General features: G+C 34.6%; 1 protein-coding gene across 2 annotated transcripts in view; it reads right to left on the bottom strand.

The window, feature by feature from the left end:
- LOC128678336 (hemicentin-2-like) overlaps positions 1-26860 on the bottom strand; it is a 118939-nt gene that overhangs the window by 60161 nt on the left and 31918 nt on the right. For both annotated transcript variants that reach the window (XM_053759797.1, XM_053759798.1), the window contains exon 4: positions 1524-1671. In XM_053759797.1, the coding sequence (XP_053615772.1) occupies positions 1524-1671 (148 nt within the window). The remainder of the gene's footprint in view (positions 1-1523; positions 1672-26860) is intronic.

Raw genomic sequence — 26860 nt, 5'->3', positions numbered from 1 at the left:
ACCATAATTTCTATTATGATGTAACGTAATAACATTACTCAACAACAAATTAAGTCCCGAAGCACCAAAATTATAAATAAATAAATAAATAAATATATTAGGACAAATCACACAGATTGAGCTAGCCCCAAAGTAAGTTCGAGACTTGTGTTATGGGATACTAACTCAACGATACTATATTTTATAAATAGATACATATATAAATAGACATCCAAGACCCGGGCCAATCAGAAAAAGATCATTTTCCATCATGACCCGACCGGGGATCGAACCCGGGACCTCTCGGTTCAGTGGCAAGAACTTTACCACTGCGCCACCGAGGTCGTCAAATTATAAACTTATATAGCCGTTAATTTACAATTTATCGAATCATTTCAGTTACTTTTATATACACTGCCTATTTAAATCATTCGATTATTCTGTATACACCTGTATTTGATTATAGATCAGTTTAAAATTATTGTCGAATAAAATTATGTAATGTATTGTCTGTAATATGTTTGTGTGCCTAATAAATAAACAAATAAAACCGTAAAACTGAAAATACTGAGGTTTATATGATGTGGATAGGGGCATCATGTCGCATCCAGCCCTACAAAGATATTAGTATCAATAATGGTGTTTATTACTAACATATAATTTAAGTTTTTGTATTACTAACAGTTTGGTTAATTATACATATATATATAAGTATATATATTTTCCTTTCATCAGCACTTGATCACAATCATAATATGTTTCAGTATACCTTCTGACCATGTACTTTATTGTGTACTTACATGTTATATTACTGATAAAAATTATACATAAATTTATATTTAAAAAATGGTAAGCCATTCTGGCATAATAGGGACCAACACGGTTTGAATGAGTTTCTTTCGGCATTTCTTCTCAGCAGTGGTCGTTCCGAAATGCTAGTAGTTTGTAGCTTTGGTAAACATCATTTAATTTAGAATATGACGTGAAAAAGTGCCTGTGAAGGCCTAATTTCTGAATAAATGATTTGATTTTGATTTTTATTTGATTATGGGCTATACCTGAAATAAACGCATTTTATTGTATTTTATCAACTATAAACTATAATCATATTAAAGGCAATACAGCACATATTTTTTTTCAACAACAGTTTTAAACTGATCCACACAATACAGTAGAATCGAATGATTTATATAGGCAGTTTATTAACTAACAGAAATGATTCGATAAATTGTGAATTATCGGCTAAGTTTATAATTTTTAGCTACTAGCACATACATACAAACATACATACATATATCTGCACATACATACCTACACTACTGCATCACATACAGGATTTTACCTCCTGAATATTAGATATAAGTTCGTGTAAACCTAATGTAATATGAATGCCATCAAAAACATGCTGTAAAAAACACCAAGTCGTGTAATTTTAATGTATTTTATTTCTATTATGTATGTTTTAACTTGGTGCAAACATTTGTCAAATTTGTATGTATGCGAACATAAACAAACGTTTTATCTATTTATCATAACAAACTAACCTATAAAGCGGCTTTCCACCAGCGTGCCGGAACCAGAGCACCATATAGACTCTGTCTTCGTTGGTGTCAGGTTCGATGTCGCAGGGAAGGGAGGCGGTCCTCCCCACCACCGCCTCCACGTCCATGGTGGAAACTGGAACAAAGTCGGCTGTATTTCAATTAATATGGCAGTTCTTGGGCTTTATGTGAACCATAGACAAAAGAAATATTTATTAATTTTATCTATGATGTGAACAGTGTAAACAGCCTAGTATAACCAACTATAACTTTACAATAGAAGTCCTACCACGAAGCATAACTAGTTGTTCGAACGGCGAACACAAATTCTTGATGACTTTTTACAAAATTGTTAATATTTCAAAAACGACTGAACCGATCTTGATACCCTTCGTGCTTAAAAATTCTATTGACAGATTCTACATGCCTTTTAAATTTCATCAAAATCAGACCAACGGTTCGAAAGTTATCGCGTTGCAACAAACATACTTAAAATACATTACAAAAAAGTATTTTTGCCCCAAGTCGAATTGTAGACCTCGATACTAACGTCCGCGTGCTGTCTGGAATTTTAACGCACGTGTACTCACGTCTATACTCACAATACGTAACATACGTTCTAATTCCATAGAACCGTGTAGCAAAAGTGCTGTAGAGAAAATCAGTGTGCATGAGGCCCAGTGTCATTATCATCCATCACAGGAATTTTAGAACGATTCCAGTTCGAAAATAAAATAGGTATATTATTAGGTATATTATTATACATTAATAGGTATATTAATATTAAATTAAATGTTATTTGTATATTAATGTTAGATTAGATAGTTTAGAACAGAAATCGTATTTTACACTACCGCAGCAAAATTATGTTCATGTTAATGCCGCAGGGAATACAGACACCGTTGGATCGGACATGACACGGAACTGTCTATTTAACTAATTTTTGTTTTTAATAAATTGTAATTTGTTATGTGTGTACTAGAAAATAATAGAATTTATTCACAAATTATACATTGGCAAAATATTTGTTTTGGCGAACGATGAAGCGACAACACAAGAAAAGACGAAGAATTTAGATACAGAAGTGGTGAAGTTGATTCTTGTCTTAAAATTTGAATGATAGTAATTATGTAGGTGGTCGAAAAGAAGGAAAGGAACCCTGGGCTTCGACGCTCTAAGGCTGAGAAATTAGCCGGGACATATGGTGGTCGAATGGCTCGAAATATCCAACAAATACGAAGTGTGGACGCGCGGTGTCAGGACGTGACGATGCGCTGTAATAACTATAGTGGACATACACAAGTACATTTCAGGTACAGGCGTGTCCAAACTGTGGCATACTCGTATATTAATAAATGAAATGTTTATTCACTTGTAACATAGTACAAAGAGATGTAATATTCTTTAAAATTACGCAACGGATTTCGATGCGGGTTTTTTAAATCGATTGTGTTATATCTGAGGAAGATTTACTTGTATGATGGTCTTACCCGAGCGAAGCCGGGACGGGCTGGTTATATATATATATTATAAAGTAGGTCAAAAAGTATACAGAAAAATATTATCTCCATTGTGTGCACACCCTACTACAATTGCAGGTTTGGATCACGTATCTCTCTGTAAATACTGAACGAATTTTCTACGGTTTATTTTCCTAAAGAGAAATAATTTAGTTTTCACATGGAAGAAAAATGGAGATCCATATTTTGAAAGTTATAGTTTTATTCCTATATTTAACTATAAGTATATTATATTTAACTATTTATATCCTCCGCGTAAAGAGAATTGCCATAGAAAGCTTGCAATGCTGCTAGCCTGGGTACTGGTAACTGGGTGCGCTACCGCGAGGCAACGACCTACGGGACATTTTTTAATATTTTGTTTTTAATATAACTTTAAAGTTTCAATTTGAACTATTCATTCTAAATATTATAAATGCGGAAGTTTGTGCGGATGTTTGTGTTTATGTTTGTTACTTGACAGATGGACAGACAGACAACGAAGGTATCCTATATATGGGTACGTTTTTACATTTCGTGGCACGTAATCTAGAAAATGCATTATATCAAATATGATTTCGAGATTTGAGTTGTAAGTCCAGCTTATGCCCGGATGATAACAACCATGCACACGGTCCATATCGTGCATAACTGCTCGCTCATGAATATAGAGTATAAGAACCGAGCTCAGATTGGGGAGAGTTATGTTAATGCGCCTATATTAACTTTGACTGTAACGGTGCTGGATTTCATAGCGGATATTGTAATAATACAAAATCAATCACTTTTAAAACATCGTAACTGGAAACCTGTGTCGATAAATTAAACTGTCAATTATGTAGCACGAAATATACAAATTCAAATTCAAAATTCTTTATTCAATTTAGGATGATATACATCACTTATTGACGTCAAAAAATTACTTAAACTAAGTCTACTGCCGGCTTCCAAAGCGCAGGTGAAGAAGAAGCCGCAGCCTTTTCTCCAAGGACGTCAATTAACAAATATAGGTCTTATACATATATTAAAAATTAGGAGGACGAATTTACATCATTATTAAAAATGTCAAAATTTAAATGAATAAATAAAATAAATAAAGTTGTAATTCCAATAAAATTATTGAAAATTGTCACACAAAAAATATATAAATAAAAAAAAATATAAAAATAAAAAGCTAAATGTACAAAACGTACGTAATAATGTCATAAATCAATTACATATGTTATGAGGATACTGCACCATGCTTGGGCTAAACATTATTGTCGTTCACATAATCATCAGACTTGTAATATGCCTTTTTACAAAGTACTTCTTTTATATAATTTCTAAATTTTTTGTCCGGCAAATCATGAATCCATTTAGACAATTTATTATAAAAACGGTTCGGTACAGTTCCCAACAAAAAACTTTCTAACTTTGGCCAACCGATGCCCGGGAACAATACAATACAAACAGTAACACGTTACTAAAGTACACATGCTGTCTCTTTTTCTCAAAAAAAAGTATTAAGTGTTTAAGTCTGCGTTGCTTGTAGCTTGTGTTTGATCCCGGGTCATTACCTATATTTACTCCAAATTTTAACCAGAACGGCTTAGCGGTTCAGCCGTGAAAGCGTGACAGAAAGACAGGCACACTTAAGCATTTACAATAACTTTTTACTTTGAGTTTCCACAAAAGCTAAGAATAGATTTGTATAGTATTACTTATTTCGCAGTGCTATGAATATAACCTTGTAGGTTTTGAAGCGGTGGTGGTGTAATGACGCCCGCCTATCAGCCGAAAGGTCCCAGGTTCAAATCCTACTCGTGCCACATGAGTTTGTATACTAATCCGTCTAATGTATAGTAGTTTTCATCGACTATCACTTGCTTTTACCACACACTATTTACTTACCGATTTGTGTGTGAAATGGAGACGACAACGGCACAAACCACTACATTAATAGTGCCAAGAAAGTCGTCACGTGTGTTTTATTTCAACGTAATGACCACGACCCTCAGCCATGAGGAATTCGACAAATTACAAAGAATAAGAAGTTATATAAGTGGTGAATTTCTAAAGTTTCATCACGTCAAACAAAGTTACGGCATGACAAAGACTGACTCAAAAGTTTCCCACACTCTCTTTGACCACCTGAACAATTAATCTCGAAAACTTTCTTTTATTTCCCTTGCCCTAATTTCGTGCTTTTAGCCGACTGACCAAAAAGGTGTGGACGCGCCCTGCAATAGGACTACTCCATATCCTCCCATGGATGTCGTAAGAGGCGACTAAGTGCTAGTGAGATCTGTTTGACATTTTGAAGGCTAGGTAAGCCTTCAAAATGTCAAACAGGTCGATTGTAAAATCATAGCTAAATCTTCAAATTTTTTTACGCGAACCTTTTGGACGTCACAGTTCCGAATGTAACCACAAACACCCGAAATGAGAGAATGTTTAAAAAGTGACAGTTAATCTTCTGAAGTAACTATCATCATCATCATGGGGTGCCATCTTCGAGTTGAAGTTTGGAGGTCAGCATACGGAAACCCTCGCGGCTTTGGGCCGCTATTTTCAGTTGGTTGTATCTAAGTCCGGTCCAATCCTTTACGTCATAAAACCACTTTCGTCGAGGGCGGCCAGGAGGTCTTTTGCCAGGGATTTTGCCTTCAAGGATCGGTCTTAGAAATTTGTATGGGTGTTGTATGACTGCGAGAGAAGAGTTCTTAGAAAAAATAGCTGTGACCAACTATAAGCCTTCGAGATGTGGTTACTGGTTCAAGATTCCGTGGGCCAGTTTTACATCAATTATGTAGCACGAAATATACAAATTCAAATTCAAAATTCTTTATTCAATTTAGGATGATATACATCATTTGTTGACGTCAAAAAACTACTTAAACTAAGTCTACTGCCAGCTTCCAAAGCACAGGTGAGGAAGAAGCGGCGGAACAAACTGCAACGAGCTGAGTGTCAATTATACAAACATATCGGAACGACCACTCATTTCGCGAACTGATGACCGCTATTCGGAAGAAAGTATGTTTCTTTGGCCACATACAAATGGATGTAACTATACCAGGTACTAAAAGAACAACCAAGAATAAAAACGTTGATCAACAAAATAAACGAATTATATAGTCTGAAGCGAGAATAGGATAGCAAGCAATGGACATCGATTTTTTACATCAATGTATAGCCAGGTGAGTGTAAGGCTGCCGTCGATTGAGATTGAACCTCCGAAGTGTGTGACACACGGTCATTGATGGCCACAAGCAAATAAACTTAAATTTATTTGTTGAATTATTTTCCCCCTTTTATTGTACTATACAATAATAGCGACCCAGTGGCTTCTTCAGGATTCACACTATCTATTCAGAAACCCGCATCAAAACCCGTTGCTAGATTTAAATATGTAATTATACATTGGGCAGACAGACAGCGGGAAGCTACTTTTATACTATTTCATACTAAATACCATTCTATGTGATATATATAAAGGGGGAAACAAAAATATACGTAATATTTGTTGTATCTCTAATATTTAGTATATCATTTATATTTAACTTTTTAGATTTTGAATTGGTGGGCCTGTGGGCAACAGCAGTAGTTTGAATACGTAATTGACTTTAACTATATTTTCATATATTTTGTAGTATACAAATAAGTAACAACTACTTAAATGTAGTATTGTTTTCTAATTTTAAAAGGTACCACCTCGGTCTGTATATCTTTCAGTTTCAGGTCATGGTTCAGTACACCTTTTGACCATGTTTTTTATTGTTATATTACTGACAAAAAAATTAAATAATAAGCTCTTGTAGCTTGATAGATGACACTCAGTCTTGGTCGTTCCGATATGCTTGTATAGTTTGGCTTTGGTGAATATGATTTAATTTAGAATATGACGTGAAAAAGTGCCTTTGAAGCCCTAATTTCTGAATAAATGATTTGATTTTGATTTTTGTCGGTAGTACCTCTAAAAATTTGTTGTATAGCATGTCTTCAATTTCCTCCTGATTGTTAAATGATCATCAAACTTAAAATTGTTCATCATTATTACCATCCGTGTGTCACATTGGTTACAAATTCCTCTAACCTCGATTTATTGACAGAAATATCTCCCTGGATCCACCAATTTATTTTAATCTTTACCGTCTCTATTTTAAGGTTTATATTCTATCGTATTCCATTTGTATTTACATTCGATCTTGACTATTTGTAGCTGCTGCTATTCCTTGCAATTGTTGTGGATTTCACACCGGCAATGTCTTGGAATTGAATTTCTGTGTTCTTTTTGTTTTCCATATATACTGTGATTCTGTCTCGCGTATGTAATTATAGGAAATCTATTTTCATGTAGGAAAATCAATAGGAATCAAGTAGAATTGGGTATTTATATTTCCAAACGCCAAAAACAAAAAAATTATATGTCCCTTGTACACATTAGTTTGTATACCAATCTGACTCATGTATTTAAGCGAGTATTCGAGCTATGTCGAAAAAATATTACGTCCCAGGTCGCATTGATAACCTTTTTACCCAACTGCGCTAGAAGTAGGGTAATGTTTTGAAGACGGTAGGAAACAAACAGGTAACTTCGCTTATCGCACGTTCCCGTCATATATTTCTTATCTCCACAGATGTACATATATATAGATACAGCATATATATGCTTGTGTTGACACCGCACCATTCTTCGATCAGTTTTTGATGAAATATTTAACAGAGTTCTCTTTTACTCTTTTACAAAGTTTATTTTATTAATTCAATTTAAAAGATTGTAAAATTTTTCTATGTTTTTTGCTAAATAAAATACGTTCTTTTTTGGTCTTACCAATTGTAATTAAAGTTTTGTGTACCAACACGAATCGATTCGATATTGAGAAGGGAAATGCAGACCCGCACTTCGCCCTCTATTTAGTTTTATATCTATGGTCACCTTATCGCTTGGTATACCTTTCACCTGTCCTTATTACAAATTAGAACGGGATGAAAAACTGTTGACTTGCTCTTTCTGATTTCTTTCATTTTTGTCTCCTTTTACTCGATTTCTTTAGAGTTCCGTACATAAAAAGATAAAAACGGAATCCTTATAGAAACTGCACACTTATAACTTGCTAGATGTTGCCCGGGGCTTCGCTCCCGTGGGAATTTTGAGATAAAATATAGCCTATAGCAATCTTGGATGATGTATCTTTCTAATGGTGAAAGAATTTTTGAAATAGGTTCGGTAGTTTCGGAGATTACCCGCCTCAAACATGCAAACGCACAAACGCTTACCTCTTTATAATAAAAGTATAGATTTGTTCGTCTCGCTGTCATTTAAGAGACTTTTTCTCAGGAACTAGTAGAAGTAAATTTGTCAAAAACGCTTCTAATCGCAGTTCTTTCTGTATAAAGATATAAAGTGCATAATGAAAAAGCTAATTATACGGAATCCTCGTCGCGGCAAGCGACTCGCACTCGATTGATTTTTTTACTGGAAAAAGAAAGGGGTCGATACGACAAAAGTTTCCACCATATGGTCATTGATTTGTTTTTAAACTTTTATTCATTAATTTGTTAAGATTGAACCTTTACATGACTGAGTGCTCAATATTTTTAACCATCGACGCAAAAATAGGGGTGTTATAAGTTTGATAGCTAAGCGTCTCTGTCAGTCTGTCTGTGTACGTGGCACCGTAGCTCATCGACTGGTGAACCGGTTTGGATGCGCTTTTTCTTATTTGATAGCTAATTTTTATGCGGTGGTTCTTAGATATGTTTCAAATCAAATCAATGTTGTATCAAAATCTTGAATATTGTATAGTCTGGGGGTTTTTTATAACAAGTTTATTTGTTAGACAAACTTAAAAAATACCCGACTTCCAATATTCATTTCGCTACAACTTTTGAACGGCTGAACTGAATTTCATGAAACATGGCTAAGAACACTCGAGATAAAATTATATATGACACAAAAAAAAAACTAAACGAAAATCGGTTCTTCCGTTTGGGAGCTACGACAGACACGTTAAACGTTGTGTCGGAGTTTAAAAAAATTATTACACAAGATACTTAATAGACTTTTCCCGCAGGTCCAAGCGGACGTAAGTAGCTGGCTTGATGTCGTTGAGTATGATCCATGGCAGCTGACAGGTAACAGCATTCCAAGGAGGGTGGATCACAGGCGGGCCGGTCGTAAATTCATAGCCGACTCTAAAATTTTAAGGTTTGTTACGTTGATATCTGACGGCGTCACAACTGAAATTGAACAATGAGAACACTTAAGTTTATAGGTGAAATGCCTTTTCTTTCTATGGACAAAAAAGGAACAATGTACAGTCAACAGATCAACACATCAATCCAATCAAATTTATTGCAAACTCGCCGCTATTACTACGCCGTAAAGGTATGAACCTTTAGGGTAACTTGATGTGCTGTTGACTGTATAAATAGTGGAAATGCAGGTATAGAAAAATTAATATGAAAGAGCATGTGTTATTTTCGTGTAATTATACAAGCAAGCATATTATTGACAAGTAATGGGTACTATAGAGCCAAAGAAACACTTAAATTTTCCTCTAAACGTGATACTGATCGGCACATTACGACTTGATTCTAAGAAGGAGCGTGACTTTGGTAGGGCTGTCACAAATGCTAAATAATTCTCTAGAAAACATGTTTATAAAATCAATAAACTCGATTTGTTTATTCATTACAATATATCCAGTATTAAAATATCGTCTTTTGCTTTAGTATTATGTGTGAGGCGTGTGGTAACCGATCTAGAATAAGACAATTTCAAATCCACTGGTGGTTGTCGCATAATGAGGCTAATGGATAAGAATAGCTTTTACAGCTGAGCAGCATTCCCAAAGAGAGTTGTGCATCTGATAAATCATAGCTGCATCTGCAAAATTTAAAAATATAAATTTCCTAAGATCTTGGACTATCGATAATGAAATTAATTAGCAGATTAATTTACAAGGTTACCACTAGATGGCGCTATACATCGTGCTGTGTTTTCTTCCACAGATTATCACAGTGCTTGCATGTTTCTTTATTAAATAAGTATGTTATACAAATACTTTATTACTTTTTATTTGAGCCCTGTGAACAGTGATTCTCTGTAAACGAGTGAATTTTTGAATATTTTGATCACCGTCATTCTCCTTCCAATTTCAACAAAGACGAGGAACTTTTTACTACCCAAATTTATGAATAATGATTTGGTTTGGGAGTTGTGTAAAATTTTCTTAAGATTTTAGAAAGGTTCTTTACTTTGAAAGAAGTTCAAAATGTTCGAAAAATCATCGAGCTATACTTGCAGATTATTAAATTAAATTAAAATTGTGACAACCCTACCGTGGCCCGTCGCAAGTTGTTGACTCCCGTAAGGTAACCTTAATTGCCGGGGCGTGGCTCTGATGTTTGAGACGGTACAAACATACATACAAACGTATGTGGTTTGTGATTGTAGTGATAAAAACACGGTTGGAAGGTAGGAATAATTAATTAATTTTAAACCCCGACTACAGAAGGAGAAGACACTATAGATCATATACGAACAGGATTTGGTTGAGTCGACCGTTATTAATAGGCAAGGTCTGACAATTAGGCAGTTAATTAGACAGACAATTAGAGTAGGCATTTAGTAATATGCAAGAACTGGCAATTGTAAAAAATATGGACAACCTAGGTAAAAAACCTAGGTAGCCGCCCTACCTAAGTCGCTAGTAATATTGATCAATTTAGCAATGCAGTCAAGTGTTTTAAGTAAATTTTTGCATATATGTATATAAACAAATCATATAAATTGTAAACCGCATATCAAGTTGGCCAATGGCGGCCAATTTGAAACGACTTTGGATAGCTAGATAATGCTGTTGACTGTACAAACATAGCTATTACGAAGCTGAAACGTTCTCAAACAACATCAACCGAACATAACTCGCGGTAACTTCGCGATTTCACAAAAATACGTTTTTGAGTACTGCGCCTCGACACAGGTCATTTTGCCCCACATAAAATGTTACGAGCCAGCGTTGCCGATGTTGCTTGCATAAAATGCTCGTGTTTTAAACGAATCCTTCGGTTTTTTTTTTGGTTGCATGTCAAGAGGATTTTTTTTTCGAGACAATCGCAAATCTACATACGTCAAATGAGAAAGGAATTAAACTGGAATTCCCGGGTTCAAACCCGGTTAGGTCGAGATGGAAAATAATCTGTTTTCAGATTGACCTGAGTTTTGTTTTTTATTTTATACAACGCAAACGTAATATTTTCTGAGATTTATCTTTTTATTCAGACGGAGTCCATGTGATGTTAGAAACAATATTAACTTACACTCTCCATTCATTATCGTGTTTCTCATGGCTGAGGGTCATGGTCATTATGTGGAATGAAACACACATAACGACTTTCTTGGCACTATTAAGGAGTGGTTTGCCGTATCCTTTTCCAATACACACAAGTTGATAAACAACCAGTGTGCAGGTTTCCTCACGATGTTTTCTTACACCGGAAGCAAGTGGTGCTATGAAAACAACTACACTGAGGTAGATTGTTATACAAACAAGTGTGGCACGAGTAGGATTCGAACCTGGGACCTTCCGGCTTAACCATTATACCACCACCGCTTCAAAAAAAGGATCGTATGGGAAAATTGTTGCAAAAAAAGGATCGACAATGATACGGGGTCCAGAAGAGAAAAAGCATTTATTTGTGATTGAGATTTCAGTTCGCCTCTTGAACGTAACTGGCGATTCAATTGATTCATGGAATTAGTAGGTCTACTAATTCCATTAGCGGTGCTGGTGTAATGGTTAAGACGCCCGCCTGTGGATCGAAAGGTCTCAGGTTCATGTCCTACTCGCGCCATATGAGTTTGTATACCAATCTGACTTATATATAGTAGTTTTCATCGACCACCACTTGCTTCCGGTGAAGGAAAACATCGTGAGGAAACCTGCACACTTGTTGACAGTTTAGTTCCCTAGTGTGTATGCGACTACCTGCCACTAGATGGCGGTAAGTAGTCGTAAAAGTCATGTCAGATGCCTTCAGGCGACTTGAATAACATCAGTCACCAGTGTTAGCAATAACACACTCGATATGATGAGGTACTCCGTACAACCGGAGTACCTGCTTTAATTCCACGATTGTTCTAAAATCTTTGACAAAGACATCTTCGACCGAAATTGCTATGTTCTAAAACTTTTTAATCAACAAAAGTCTGGGCAGATAATCAGCAAAAAAGGTGTAACAGTACAATAATTTCTCGACAATAGGCTGAGAGGCGAAGTTAGAGTAAGTTGTGCGGCGAATTCGATTACTGAGGGACAGACAAGGCGGAATTAAATAAAAATGGATGATAAAAAGTCTAGTACTAAAAGAAGGCAATTACCATTGTAACTTTGAATAATAAAATTATAGGTATAGGTACGGTTAAATGGGAGTTAGGATATTTAGATTATATAGGGATCTAAAAATAACAAATTCGACGCGGTTTTTGCAGCGGTGGTGGTGTAATGGTTGAGACGCGCCCGCCTGTGAATCGAAAGGTTCACCAGGTTCGAATCCTACTCGTACAGTCAACATTACACATACGTCAACCTACCCAAATTCATTGCAAACTCGCCTGTATAACCGCGCCGCCATAGTTCATGCAGGGTGGCTTGATGTGCTGTTGATTGTACCACATGAGTATTATAACAATCTAACACATGTATAGTAGTTTTCATCGACCACCACTTGCTTTCGGTGAAGGAAAACATCGTGAGGAAACCTTCAACCTGGTAGATTATTAACTTGTGTGTGAAATTGAGAAGATAATGGGAAACCACTCCATTAATAGTGCCAAGAAAGTTGTTGTTTGTGTTTCATTCCACGTAATGACCACGACCATCAGCCATGAGAAAATGCGGCCATGAAGAAGCGGACTTTAATAACCACCATTTTCGTATTCGTAAATTGTGACTAAGTACATTGTATAATTCATAAAAAAAGTTAAATCATACTTTAAACTACAGTATGTTCTGTCACTACCGCACTTTGCAATATTTAGCACTGACAGAACGAGACAAAACATCTTTTAAACTAAACTAAAAAATTAATGCCACAAATACAAATTATTGTATTAGAAAGTATAATTCGATAAAATTCGTTTGTTTTGTAGCATATTTTTTTAGATTCCGCTATCAAATACCGCTAACAGATAGACATGCGGAAGTCTATAACTTATTAACTATATATAGCAAGATTTGATTACAGACAGACAGACGGGACCAGGTGAAAATAAAAGATAGTAAAAAGTTAAAATCTCCGTTTTTGATTGAAATATAAAGCTTGTATATATATATATATATATATATATATATATATATATATATATATATATATATATATATATATTGTTGGAAATAGCCACATTTTAGCATTGTCTATGACGTTTGGTTATATTTCCCGCGTGCTCTCTCTCTCGCTCTCTCTTCCCCTTTTTTTTCTGGACGAATACACGCATTTCATCACCTCCGGTCCTTTTATTAAATCAGCCCTATTAAATACAGTCCTATTAATATTTTCATTCATTAACATATATTTCTGCATATATATTGTTCTTTAGTCCCAAATCAACAAAAAAATAACTACATTTTAGCTGTCCCCCAGTTCACAAAAAGTACAACAAGCAAAAAAAAAAAACATTAACAAATTCAAACAATCTACCACCAGCGTCAAAAGGAACGTAATTTACATATAAAAATAGAGGTAATTTAGCATTCAGACGGCGAAACAGAACGTGGAACTTGTCGATAGCTGAAACATAGGGCACGTTAACAATATGCGCTCCACAATACTGACGGTTCGTGCGAATTTGCTATAGCCGTGGTCGCAACTTAAGACTGGGCCAATCCGGCACCATCACATTTTTCTCTATTTCTTTAAAAAAATAAATATACATGAATTTTATCTATGATCACAGGTGATTATGCTGCACTAGATCACTGATTATTATTAGAAAGTACTACAAACATTATTGGACCATATTACGCCGAAAGGGCTTAAATTGTTATATTGATTCGATATATATTTTCTTATCGAAAATGTAACACACAAGCGACTTGCCCCGGCTTCGCTCAGACAAAACCATAATAAAAAGTAGCCTTTATAGTCCTGTAGATTTCGTCTACCTTTCTTATCGTTCTGTTCATAAATTAGTATGGATGAAGTATGTAACATCATCACATACCGACACATCACTATACCGTGCCTAATTAAGGGCATAACCCATGCCAGAAGGGCTATTATATTTTTATGTATAGGTTTTCTATGTACATGTTTCTCCACAACTCTGTCTCACACACTATCAGAGAGTCCGCATGCCATAAGGGAAGAGTTGGCATAGATATTTCACTTTTCTAATCGTAACAATTCCAGAATTAAAACACGTAACAATGTATCGGGAATCGGTACTAACAACGTTTATGCTTGCAACAAAAGAATCGAATAAACGTAGAGGCGAGCAAAGGTTCCCATTGTTTGTTTCAATGCTTGAACAGACATTATGTATCGGGAAAATATATCGATACAAATTAAAAAGTAGAACAGATATTGATTTATTACATTTAGGGGTGTAGCGTTACTTCATTGTAAATCTGTCTCGTATGTACAGTCATAACACCTTAATGTAGTGATTACATTGTCAAAACCTAACCCTTAAGTGATTCACAATAACACTAAACACGTATAATACAACAAACCCGATTGAAGGAGGGCATTAGCTAATCTACAGGAAATATGGAAACTATTCACACGCCCTTCCGACATTTAATGCGTTTGGTCTATGTACTAATGTGTGCTTATGTAGACACTCGTAGCGCCGCTTCCTTCGCGTGGTAATTTAGGAAAACTTCATAAATTTGATTTTACATCATTGTAATCGTGTAGAAATCGTAGAATAAAATGACTTAATAATCTCCTCGAATCTAATCAAATTTTGTAATTTGTCACTCGATGCTTATTATATAGGAATAAATGACTCGAGTTCTTTACAACATTACACACCATAACTTCGTGGATATCATACGAAACGACTAAAAAGAAGCATTCTCAAAGAATGTTGTCGACCGCCGAAGTTTCAAAATTTTTAGGTTAATTTTTTACCCTGACACTCGGCTTCGCGACTTCACAGCCTCGAATCCAATCAGATTGAAATGAAAATCAAATTCTAGTTAATAACACTCAAATTATACTATCTTATAAAAAAATACACTTCGTCCAAATTTATTACTGTCTATAGAAAACCAAGACTCTGTCTATAGAAAATGGCGCTGAATCATCTCCTATTAATAGATACTGATCTATTGAGCAAAGGAAGTGCCCCTTTATCCTTTGTGCTAACGTGTGATACACTCGATCGTTTCCTGTGCTAATGTTGGTATTATGATTTGTATGAAGTTAATCTATTACAACAAAAGTAACTTTTACTAGTTACAGATACTTACCACTAATCTATATGTTTTTTGTAAGGAATAAATTCAAAATGGCGGCAACATTCGCTAAATCTGTATCTGTTTCAATCATATTCTTCTCATTTATCTTTTCCCACATTTTAGTCAGTTACGTTGAGTCGGTACAAATAAGAAAATCTTAATTCAACTTTGGTTGGGTTGGACCCAAATTGCACCAGTCAACTTTGACGTTATCTTTAACATGCGAGCCGCTGACGTTGAGATAAAATTGGCGTATTTTGTGTTTGTTATTAGGTAAAAGCTGACGTAGAAGCAGACTGATGCAACCCAATTATACATAAGTTATTGACAGAATTTAGCTCTGTCACTTGCCATTTCACATAACACTCTCTTCAATGAAATCCATTCACTTTATTATTGGAGTCTTCTATATCTAATACCTATTAATTATATTTCCATTCTGATATAATAATATTCTCAATGAGATAAAAATATAAAACAATGAACAAATATAAATTGCAAAGGAGATAGCTGCTATGACGGATCACGACTCTCACGTTTAGATATTCTGCGAACTTAGATTTCCTTCGAGACCGCGCGCGCTGCGAGTTGAATGACTGGCAATGTTTTGAAACAGGCTCTTCCAAACTCGGGTCTCAGTTTTTCCCAATTATTCTGGAATGTGGCCAAAAATATACCGAAGTTTCATTTGTCAGGTTTTATTTGAAAGTTTAACAAAATCTATTTGGTGGTCATTGAATGGCAAGAAGATATTTCATGTGGCATTTGGTTACCCCCTTTTACGTCTTCACCGACACATTTTCAGCACTTTTATATTTTATGTTTAACAATACTTGTTAGCTGATTATATTGTTATTATTTTTAAATTTAATTAACTAGTTGTTCGCCGCGAACTTAGACCCTTTTACAAAATTAAGTTCAAAACATACAAAAAATGTATTTTTGCCCCAATTTGATTTGTAGACCTCATTCGCTTCGATAAAAGCACATCGGCTAAAACATTTTCCGCGACATAACTTAAAGATTCCTACAGTTCTATACATGAATTCACATACGCTCGGCTATAAAACTCGTAATAACTTTTAAATCTTTTCCTTGGGAGTGTGTATGGTCTTTAGCAGCCGACTGTACATGTGGACCCTAAAATTTCAGTGTCAGTTGGTCTACACGTAAAAACATCGTGAAAAGAAGTTATTATTTACCCGTATTGTGAATCCAACGCAAAACCTATTAACAAACGAGTGATGGTAGCAAAACACATAAAAAATATTGTCAACCGTCAACTTTTATATTCATGAAAAAATTCAAAATGGCGTGTTCCCAAAGGGATTTAGGCTTTCGCTCCATTGGTGATAATACGCTAGTACATGCTATGCTATATATGTTTTGCCTAGTTATCAGTTAGTGCACATCTAACTTTTTTCGGTGAGAAAAAAAAGAGCTGTGCTTCTATCGTACATACATGGAAATATTAATATATGTATATATTTTTGAGTTTGCCGATGCGATTACGTTTTCGCAACTATTCGTGCAAAAACGACCGCGGTCTCTTGCTTTAACGTTAAATTTTTGTAGTTTCGACGTACGTCGACACAAGTCAATATCAAAATCTTTTGAGGACAACGGAGCGACAACGTACTGTTTTCTTGTAATGTAAAACTTAACGATTGATTTGATTTGATTTAACGAAGATTTTTACGGCATTGAAATAATAATGGCGTTTATTGGCAAAAAAATATAAGTTTCTCAGACGGAAAGGTCTTGCCTAAGCCTTGCAGATTTCGTTTTACCTTATAATAGCTTTTATTTAAATTCCAATGCTCTGTCCCTATATTTATTTGAGTTGAATATTGCAACTCGATTTTAAAGTAGATATCTTTAATAAATTGAGCTGAAATTTTGTACACACGTTTAGTTTGGATGACAATACACTATTGTGATAATCATGACCTGATGGTGCACACAGGAACCCCTGAACGGTTTATTGCACGTGATTTTTGTCACACATTTAATGCAATAATATCACTCTGATAACAATAAAAGCATGTACCCAAAATGATATTTTTGTAAAAAAAAAACTATCACGAAGCCGCTACATATTTCGCGCGCAGCGATGGAAAACCGGCTCTACCGTAACTTCTCCGAGTTTTCGCTAACATAATTACAACTTCCGACCGCTGCCAATTTATCAAAGACGTTATATTACATTCTTAATGTTGTTATCATAACTGAATGTTACTTCCTGAAGTATTAATGTTATCAAAACTTCATGGTTCAACCTCTTCTTCAACTTCTAGTCGAGTCCTTTGGTCCTGCTTCTCGGAAGGTTCATAAGGAATCTAATTGAAGCAACATTTATTGAATAAAAACATAAGTTAGTGCGAGGCCTCACTGCTCCGTGGTAACGAATCAACGCACAGTATTTAAGGCACATGAAATGACAGTAATGCTAGTAGTTTGTAACCTTCAGAAATATTATAATAATTTTAATTTATTTGACGTCACATACGTTCAAGGCAAATTTTTGCTACGGGCATTGTAACAGGCACTTTGCCTGAAATTATGCTTGTCAAAAAATTATGCTTATCATCTTAAGAGTGGGTTACACCACTTTTGTTTGTTAACTTTAAGCCACTCACGGATACTCTATGGGAAACGAGACGCGCAACATATAATTCTTTCCTTTTCATTACAATTTGCATGAGTGAGATCGACTATGCGCTATTTCATTCGAGTCAATAGCAATGCGTGAGTTTGATTATGTGTCGCGCGTTAAATGTTGCCTAATGTATACTTTGTTGAATAAAGAATATATTTGAATTTGTACTGTAATTTCTAAGTAACTTTTTTGATATTAATGTTAAAAATAAGGCAGAAAGCGGAGTAACGTCCATCTTTGTGTAAAACAAACGGAAGACTAACAATTAATCCGTTCCGATGCACTATAATTCTCATTTCGCGTCGAATACATTTCGGAATTCCTTATAAATAAGGCTAAATGCATACGTCAGTGGATTCCCGTTCGCTGCATCGAACGTTAAGGTCCATTGGGAATTTTCCCAGTAATGTTTCGGGCTTTCGCAACTGTTCAACTGTGAAGTCTGTGTGACGTATATGTGCAATTTTTAGGGATGCTCAAACTCAAAACTATTAAATTCTGCGATTTATTAAGTTAGATTTATTATAACTGTCTGCCAGTCAATAAAGAAACACATAGTGAACGCCTGATTTTATTCGCGTATTATTCCTCAAATTCTTGAATTTTAAAGAATTTAGATTTATGTCTTAATATTCGATTACAATTAAAATTGTCGGAACGGAATTTTGAATTAAATTCTTCTTCATAGTCGTATTCCTCATGACTGAGGGTCGTGATCATTACATGGAATGAAACACACGTAACAACTTTCTTGGCATTATTAACGGAGTGGTTTGCCATTACCTTCTCCATTTCACACGCAAGTCAATAATCAACAAGTGTACAGGTTTCCTCACGATGTTTTCCTTCACCGGAAGCAAGTGGAGGTCGATGAAAACTACTATAAATGAGTCAGATTGGTATACAAACTCATGGCACGAGTAGGATTCGAACCTGGGACCTTTCGATCCACAGACGGGAGTCTTAACATACATATTACGCCACCATCGCTTCAATGAATTAAATTACTGATAATCAAAACACAAAATACTGACAGTACTAATATTAAAAATGCGAAATATTTATATAAATAAATATAAATATATTAGGACAAATCACACAGATTGAGCTAGCTCCAAAGTAAGTTCGAAACTTGTGTTATAGGATATTAACTTAACGATACTATATTTTATAACAAATACATATATAAATAAAAATCCAAGACCCGGGCCAATCAGAAAAAGATCATTTTCCATCATGATCCGACCGGGGATCGAACCCGGGACCTCTCGGTTCATGGCAAGAACCTTACCACTGCGCCACCGAGGTCGTCAAAATTATATATATCTGTCACCCATTCACACTTAAAACCGCTGAACCGAATTTGATGCAATTTCATATGCATAGAAGTACAGATCTGAGATCAAACAAAAGCTAATCTTTTAAAACTTGGCCATATACTAGAAATAGGGGGTGAATGTTTGTATCCCGTAGTAAAACTGCCATTTTATTTAAACAAAAATATTAAACAGATAACATATATTCTGTGCCATTTCCACAATTCAAATCCCTATTACCTTATAAATAAAGCTAACCGCACACGATTCCCGCGCGCTTTCGTTCCGATTCTGGATCCTTTGGGAATTACTTTTGAAATGTTATGCTTTAAAACTGTTCATCTGAGAGTTTTAGGTGAAGTGTATCGGTATTATCGATAAATCGCAAACTGCACTTGTATTATTGTGAATGAGAACCTCGTAACATGTTTGGTTGTCAAAATAATAAATTTAAGAATCACTCTGTAACCTATTAACTTACGGACTGCTACAGTCTGTTGTTACTAAAGGTCCCGGGTTCGAACCCCGGTCAAAAATGGAACTATGTTTGTTCTGGTGAAATCTTGAAACTCATTTTGAATCGAGAGATATTCAAAAGATTGAGATTAAATTTTGTTATAAAATTAGCATTTAATGAAATAAAAAAAAGGTTCCCTATTTTTATGCATACAATTTTATGACATAATTTGACATGGCATACTTTTACTAATCATAATAATAGTTACGCACAATATTAATTTGGCATAATCATTTTTTTACGCATACCTACCATAAGCATAATATTCTAAAGCATATTGGCGGCTTATGGGTGGCCAGAGGGCCACCCCGCCGCACCCTAACCTACTGCTACACTATAGCTTTATGCAAATCAAAATTATGGTAAAATACATTAGCCTAAACTATAATTATGCTTATTGAAAAGGTATGCCAAAAAACTAGTATGTCAAATATTATTAAGTCAAAAAAATATATGCCTAACTTTTTATGCTAAATTAAATTAGGATAAAAAAAGTATGCGAAAAAAAGGGACCCCAAAAAATACTTAATGTAATTATAACTTTATAGACGTATATCCTTAAAAAAAATCTCCAATAAATTGCAAATAACGTTAGAAAACTAAATATAAGATTTTTTTTTTGCTTACCAAATGTTTGTCCAAAATTGGTATGTGTTAGGGTTAGCAAAAGTTAATATTTATTATTTGGGATATTGCTAGAGTAGTTGCCGAGATAATAAGGGTAAATTGTGTGGGCTTTGTCGTTTTACTGATCCAATAAATAAGTTTCTTATAAAGGTCACGTTAGTTTCTTTTATATGTCTATTAATGATTATAATTTATAGATAAACTATGAAGAATATGAAGCGAAAGTTAAGTCTTTCGTTTAAACGTCTTTGTGGTTGAACCTAGGTGATAATGATGGATAATGGATTCATTTAGTTCAATGGTCGTAATAGTCTGGAGGTCCTGCATTCGATCCCCAGTCAGGTCAAAATGGAAAAATAATTTTGTTCTTCAGATTTATTAAATATAAATCTTATCAATAATATTAATTTTTTTTTTCGTAAATATAGAATTAAGATTTTTCAGATTGATCAGGACCTTGAGTGTTTATACCTATTCATGTGTACGTTATAAAATATTATTGTTGAATTTGTATCCTGTAACACAAGTCTCGAACTTACTTTGGGGCTAGCTCAATGTGTGTGATTTGACCATACATATTTATTTGAAGCGGTGGTGGTGTAATGGTTAAGACGCTCGCCTGTGGATCGAAAGATCTCAGGTTCGTATCCTACTCGTGCCACATGAGTTTGTATACAAATCTGACTCATGTATAGTATAGATTTCATAGACCACCACTTGCTTCCGGTGAAGGAAAACATCGTGAGTAAAGCTGCACACTGGTGGACAGTTTTGTTCACTAGTGTGTATGCCACTAGATGGCGGTAAGTAGTCGTAAAAGTGGTGTCAGATGCCTTTAGGCGACTTAAATGAAATCTGACACCAGTGTTAGCAATAACACACTTGATTGTACAACGAACTGAATACATCTCGGTATTTAATTTTTTTATATAATGTGTTCTCATTAGGTAGTTAGGTACTTTTCTTTATATTATTTTTTTGTTTGCATGTATTTACTAGAAAATGCTGTGTATAATCCTATATAGGATTAGACTTATGTTTATTTGTGTAAAATGTCATGTTCTGATTTCTGTGATGTGCAACTTATTTACTATAATAAAATAAATAAAATAAACGAAATAATAAACGAAATAAACAAAAAAAAAACAAAATAAACAAAATAAAATTGACGATAACATATTTATTTGTCCAGTTTGATCTAGTTTCTTGGACAGAGGACACAGTATGCCTATTTGCATTAATGCAATTTTTAACATTTATGATATGCAATATAAGTACTTACTTAATTTATTTCAGTAACGCCATTTCTTTCCAAAAGTCACATTATAATCTAAAGTTTGTTTACACCACAAGGGATTAACATTTAACTATTAGCAAGTTTAAGACATTCTTTCTTTGTTAGATCAACCCTGGTTTAACCAAAACCCAATAACTTGGGACAGTGATCTCTTCTACGCTCTCAGAATTTTGTAAACTAGATTTCGTGTTGGAAGTTAGTTTTAACCGTCTAGTGCGAACTTGGGTTTAAGCTTGGTTGATACTGACAGCATATTGAAGCGCACTAATTTGAATGGCACCGAATATCATCATACGCTCCATTTAGAGCACCAATTTATCAGGCGAAATTTGAGGAAGAATTAAAACTAAAGTGTGCCGGACACCTGGCGCTAAGTAGTCACATTAAATAAATAAATATATAAATAAATAAAAATAAATATATAACACTAACATACTTACATCTATCGCTATAATCTTTCAGATTTTCCGGAAGGTTGAATGGTAGAGAATGCATTCAGCATTAAGTCCGCCATTTGTACCATTTTGGTGAATAAAGTTTGAATAAATTAATAAATAACACTCGCTGAGTATTATCCTTATCTATATTCCATGTATTATATCACCTAGTGTAAGTGAAACGCAAACTAGCGAAAGTTTTCGAAATGAGGCGCCACGAACCAATCACAGTTCGGTGTAGTTGACATTGCGTCACAATGGCGCACTGTGATTGGTTAGCTGCGTTTCACTGCGAATCGACTCGATGGTGTGTTATATAATGGAAAATAGCAAAGTCCGTAGTACGGGCTCGTAGTAAAACCTGATAGAACAACGACCCGGCGAGTCTTCAATAAAACCGGTGAGCCGGAATGGCGGCCCGCACCGGACGTTCCGTTTCACGGCACCGGTAAACAATTTCCGATATATTTTTTTTTTATTTACTTCTTTGTGATCAAAATGGTCTTTGAAAATATATAAGTATTGGTACAAATGGGATAACTCCGTACTTTATATATAGCATCTATAATGGTAGTGGTACGATAGGCTTTTCGCGCGGAAACATTTATTTTTCAGGTTATGAAAGGTACTTTATTTCTTTCTCAGCACTTCATATTTCATGTATGCAAAACTTCAAGAACATTGGTTGAGCAGATAAATCGTGAGGTAACAAACAAACATAATTTCGCATTTATTATATTAGTTGAGATTATGTAGTTATATATATAATATGTGTTTATATTTTTCTTTCTTGCACCCTTCTCTTAGTGTCCCAAAGGTAAAGTGGCAGAAATTTAGTTTAAATTGCTGCGTAAAAATTGTTGCGTATCATCAAATAGATTCACCGTTGACCAGCCGCCAGCCGTTGACCGCCATAGACCAGCGTTATGGTTATCACCGCAACATTATGCTGAGAGGAAGCCTTTTTGGTGTACACAAATACGCCCAAATTGTGAAATCCTGTATATAAATACTTAAGTTTGTGATATCAAATAAAATATTTTTCTTTCTTTCTTTCTATTCATTAAAGTTTAAATAAATGACGAAGCGGTGGTGGTGTAATGAATAGAAAGATCCCAGGTTCGAATCCTACTCGTGCCACATGAGTTTGTACACCAATCTGACTCATGTATAGTTGTTTTCATCGACCACCACTTGCTTCCGGTGAAGGAAAACATCGTGAGGAAACCTGCACACTGGTTGATTATTATTAACTTGTGTGTGAAATGGAGAAGACAATGGCAAACCACTCCATTACTAATGCCAAGAAAGTTGTTGTGTGTATATAATTCCACGTAATGACCACGACCCTCAGCCAAGAGAAATACGCCTATGAAGAATACAAGTGATTGTTCTATCGGATTGGAAACTTATACGTATGACTAGCGCAATTCGACTTCAATAAAACCATTGGAGTGGACAATTTTAATTCCTTCCTACCGACTGCGCCAATCGTGCCCTTGCTTAGTTCAATTTAACTTTAAATAAATTTTTATTTCCTTAAAATAATATTACTATCGTCATCATATCGAGGGTGTTATCGCTAACACTGGTGTCAGATTTTATTCAAGTCGCCTAAAGGCATCTGACATGACTTTTACTTACCGCCATCTAGTGGCAGGCAGTCGCATACACACTAGGGAACTAAACTGTCATGTTTTCCTTCACCGGAAGCAAGTGGTGGTATATGAAAACTACCTTATGTAGTATGAGAGATTAGTATACAAACTCATACTGCACGAGTAAGGATAACGAACCTGATACCTTTCGATCCACACAGGCGGGCGTCTTAACCGTTTTACGCCACCACCGCTTCCTCCACTATTCATATAATGTTTTTTTAATATTTTGAAATAATAATTTGAGTGAGTTTGACCTGAAACTAGAAAAGGAAAGTAGTTTGAAAGCAAATATAAGGTCTAGGATGGAAAAATGCCTATTCACCCTTGCCTTGAAGACTCCTGAATATAACCATTTATATTAACATCTTTCATACGGAGTTTTTAAATGTTTTCGTTAATATTTTTTCTATTCAGAACAACTAAAACAAAGTAAACTTTTCCTGCGACTTTGTACGAAATAGTAAATTCTATATAGCTCATTAATAATTATTAAAAAAGTTTATTTGTTAGATAAATTAAAAAAAAAAAACATCCGACTTTCAATATTCATTTCGCTACAACTTTGGAACGGCTGAACCGATTTTGATGAAACATATCTAAGAACCACCGCATAAAAATTGGCTATCAAATAAAAAAAGCAAAGCAAAATCGATTCACCCGTTGATGAGCTACGGTGCCACGTATATTTTGACGACATCCGTGGCCTAATGGTCATCACGCCGCCACGCCGGACTGCTACTCTGGAGGTCCCGCGTTCGATCCCCTGGGCAGCTCAACATTAAAAATGATCTTTTTCTGATTGATCTAGGTCTTGGATGTATATCTATATATGTATATGTTATAGAAAATAGTAACTCATTAGTATCCCGTAACACAAGTCTCGAACTTACTTTGGGGCTAAATCAATCTGTGTGATTTGTCCATATGTATTTTATGTATTTATTTATATTATACAGACAGACAGACAGATACACTTAGAGGTCAAATTTATAGCACACCTCTTTTTGCGTCGGTGGTTAAAAATAGTAAATCATTTCCGCTGACTCCGGGCTTTGTGGCGTCACAGCTGCTCCGAGCGCAACCGAATCATGCATTATAGAGAGAGAGAGAGAGAGAAGAACAATTATTATTATAACATATACCAATGAAAATACATAACATAAGATGGTTGTTCCTTCGATAAATTCATTGGAGCGCGAAGCTCCTCTCACCGACTCAATGCGCCAAACGTCCGAAACTCAACAATCTGTTTCAAATTTGGTTGTGACTATGTTTTCTTATTTGAACGTTGGTTTAGTATTTATTGAGTATAGTAGTTTATTGAATGTTTCGCTTCATACAGAATATACGTTTATTTTCTTAACCGTATCTATACTATTATTATAAAGAGGTAAGCGTTTGTGAGTTTGTATGTTTGAAGCGGGTAATCTTCGAAACTACCGAATCGATTTCAAAAATTCTTTCACCATAAATAAGGTAAATTATACAACATCTATAATCTATAGGTACCATAGATCATTTACTAAATGTTCTAAGATAGGTACTTAAAACTATTATATGCGTGGGCTGTGTTTGTATATTGATATTAAAGAAAAATAATTATTGAGGGGCTTTAGGAGATTAACAGAAGCCAAAACATTTTTTTTAGAATTATTAGTATGTTTGTTCGCGCATCACGTAAAATCTACTGAATGGTATTTGTCGTGGTTTTTACAGCGGAAGGTCCAACTTAAAATCTGGTTTCACCTGGGTTTCATCGCGATACGTTTGCTTAGATCCCTAGATATCGATAATAAATAGCCAATCAATGCAAAGGCTTCCCGCTGTTTGTCCCTATGTGTGCTTAGAACTTTGAAAATACGCAACCTGGAGATTCCTGGAGAAGGTTTAGTTATATAATTTATTGTGGTTTTACCCTAGCGAAGTCGAAACGACGGATAATTAACAACTTAAATGCTAAAGTTTTACAATATAAACATTATTATTTAATACTAGCTTTTGCCCACAACTTCGTATGTGAGTAAAAATCCGTTGCCCGTGGGAATATCAGGAAATCCCTTCTTAGTGCTCCCACTACACTGTCATAGGAGCCTACACACCAAATTTCAGCTTTCTACGCCGAGTAGTTTCGGCTGTGCGTTGTCTGACAGTCAGTCAGTAACACAAGATTTTTATATATAGATCGATTATTAATCAACCCAGCTTATAGAATTTTCAAATATACTATCCGTTTTAATTTACCGGTACTTAACCGGTAAAAGAAGCCATTCCGGGTAAGTGTCCACCACAATTCTTAATTACCCGTCTCCCGGGGGCACTAATTTGTTTTCTAATTACTTTATTTACTGTTACGGCTCCTGGAGGATCGTTATCAAAATTATCCGGGACTTCACAATAAAACTGTTGGCAACTCGATTCCTCCAGTGAAAGTTCCGAAGTGTTGATTTAATCTGAATTAGATTATTCGTTGTTCGATCAGACGCGAGGCGGACGAAAATTTATGCTACTAATATTACAAATGCATATATATATATATATATATATATATATATATATATATATATATATATATATATATATATATATATATATATATATATATATATATATATATATATATATATATATATATATATATATATATATATATATATATATATATATATATATATATATATATATATATATATATATATATATATATGCATTTGTAATATTAGTAGCATAAATTTTCGTCCGCCTATATATATATATATATATATATATATATATATATATATATATATATATATATATATATATATATATATATATATATATATATATATATATATATATATATATATATATATATATATATATATTAGTAGCA

The sequence above is a fragment of the Plodia interpunctella genome, chromosome 19 (genome assembly GCF_027563975.2).
Source record: "Plodia interpunctella isolate USDA-ARS_2022_Savannah chromosome 19, ilPloInte3.2, whole genome shotgun sequence".
Lineage (NCBI taxonomy): Eukaryota > Metazoa > Arthropoda > Insecta > Lepidoptera > Pyralidae > Plodia > Plodia interpunctella.
Note: the sequence above shows the minus strand (reverse complement) of the source record. Positions and strands in the feature narration are given on the sequence as shown.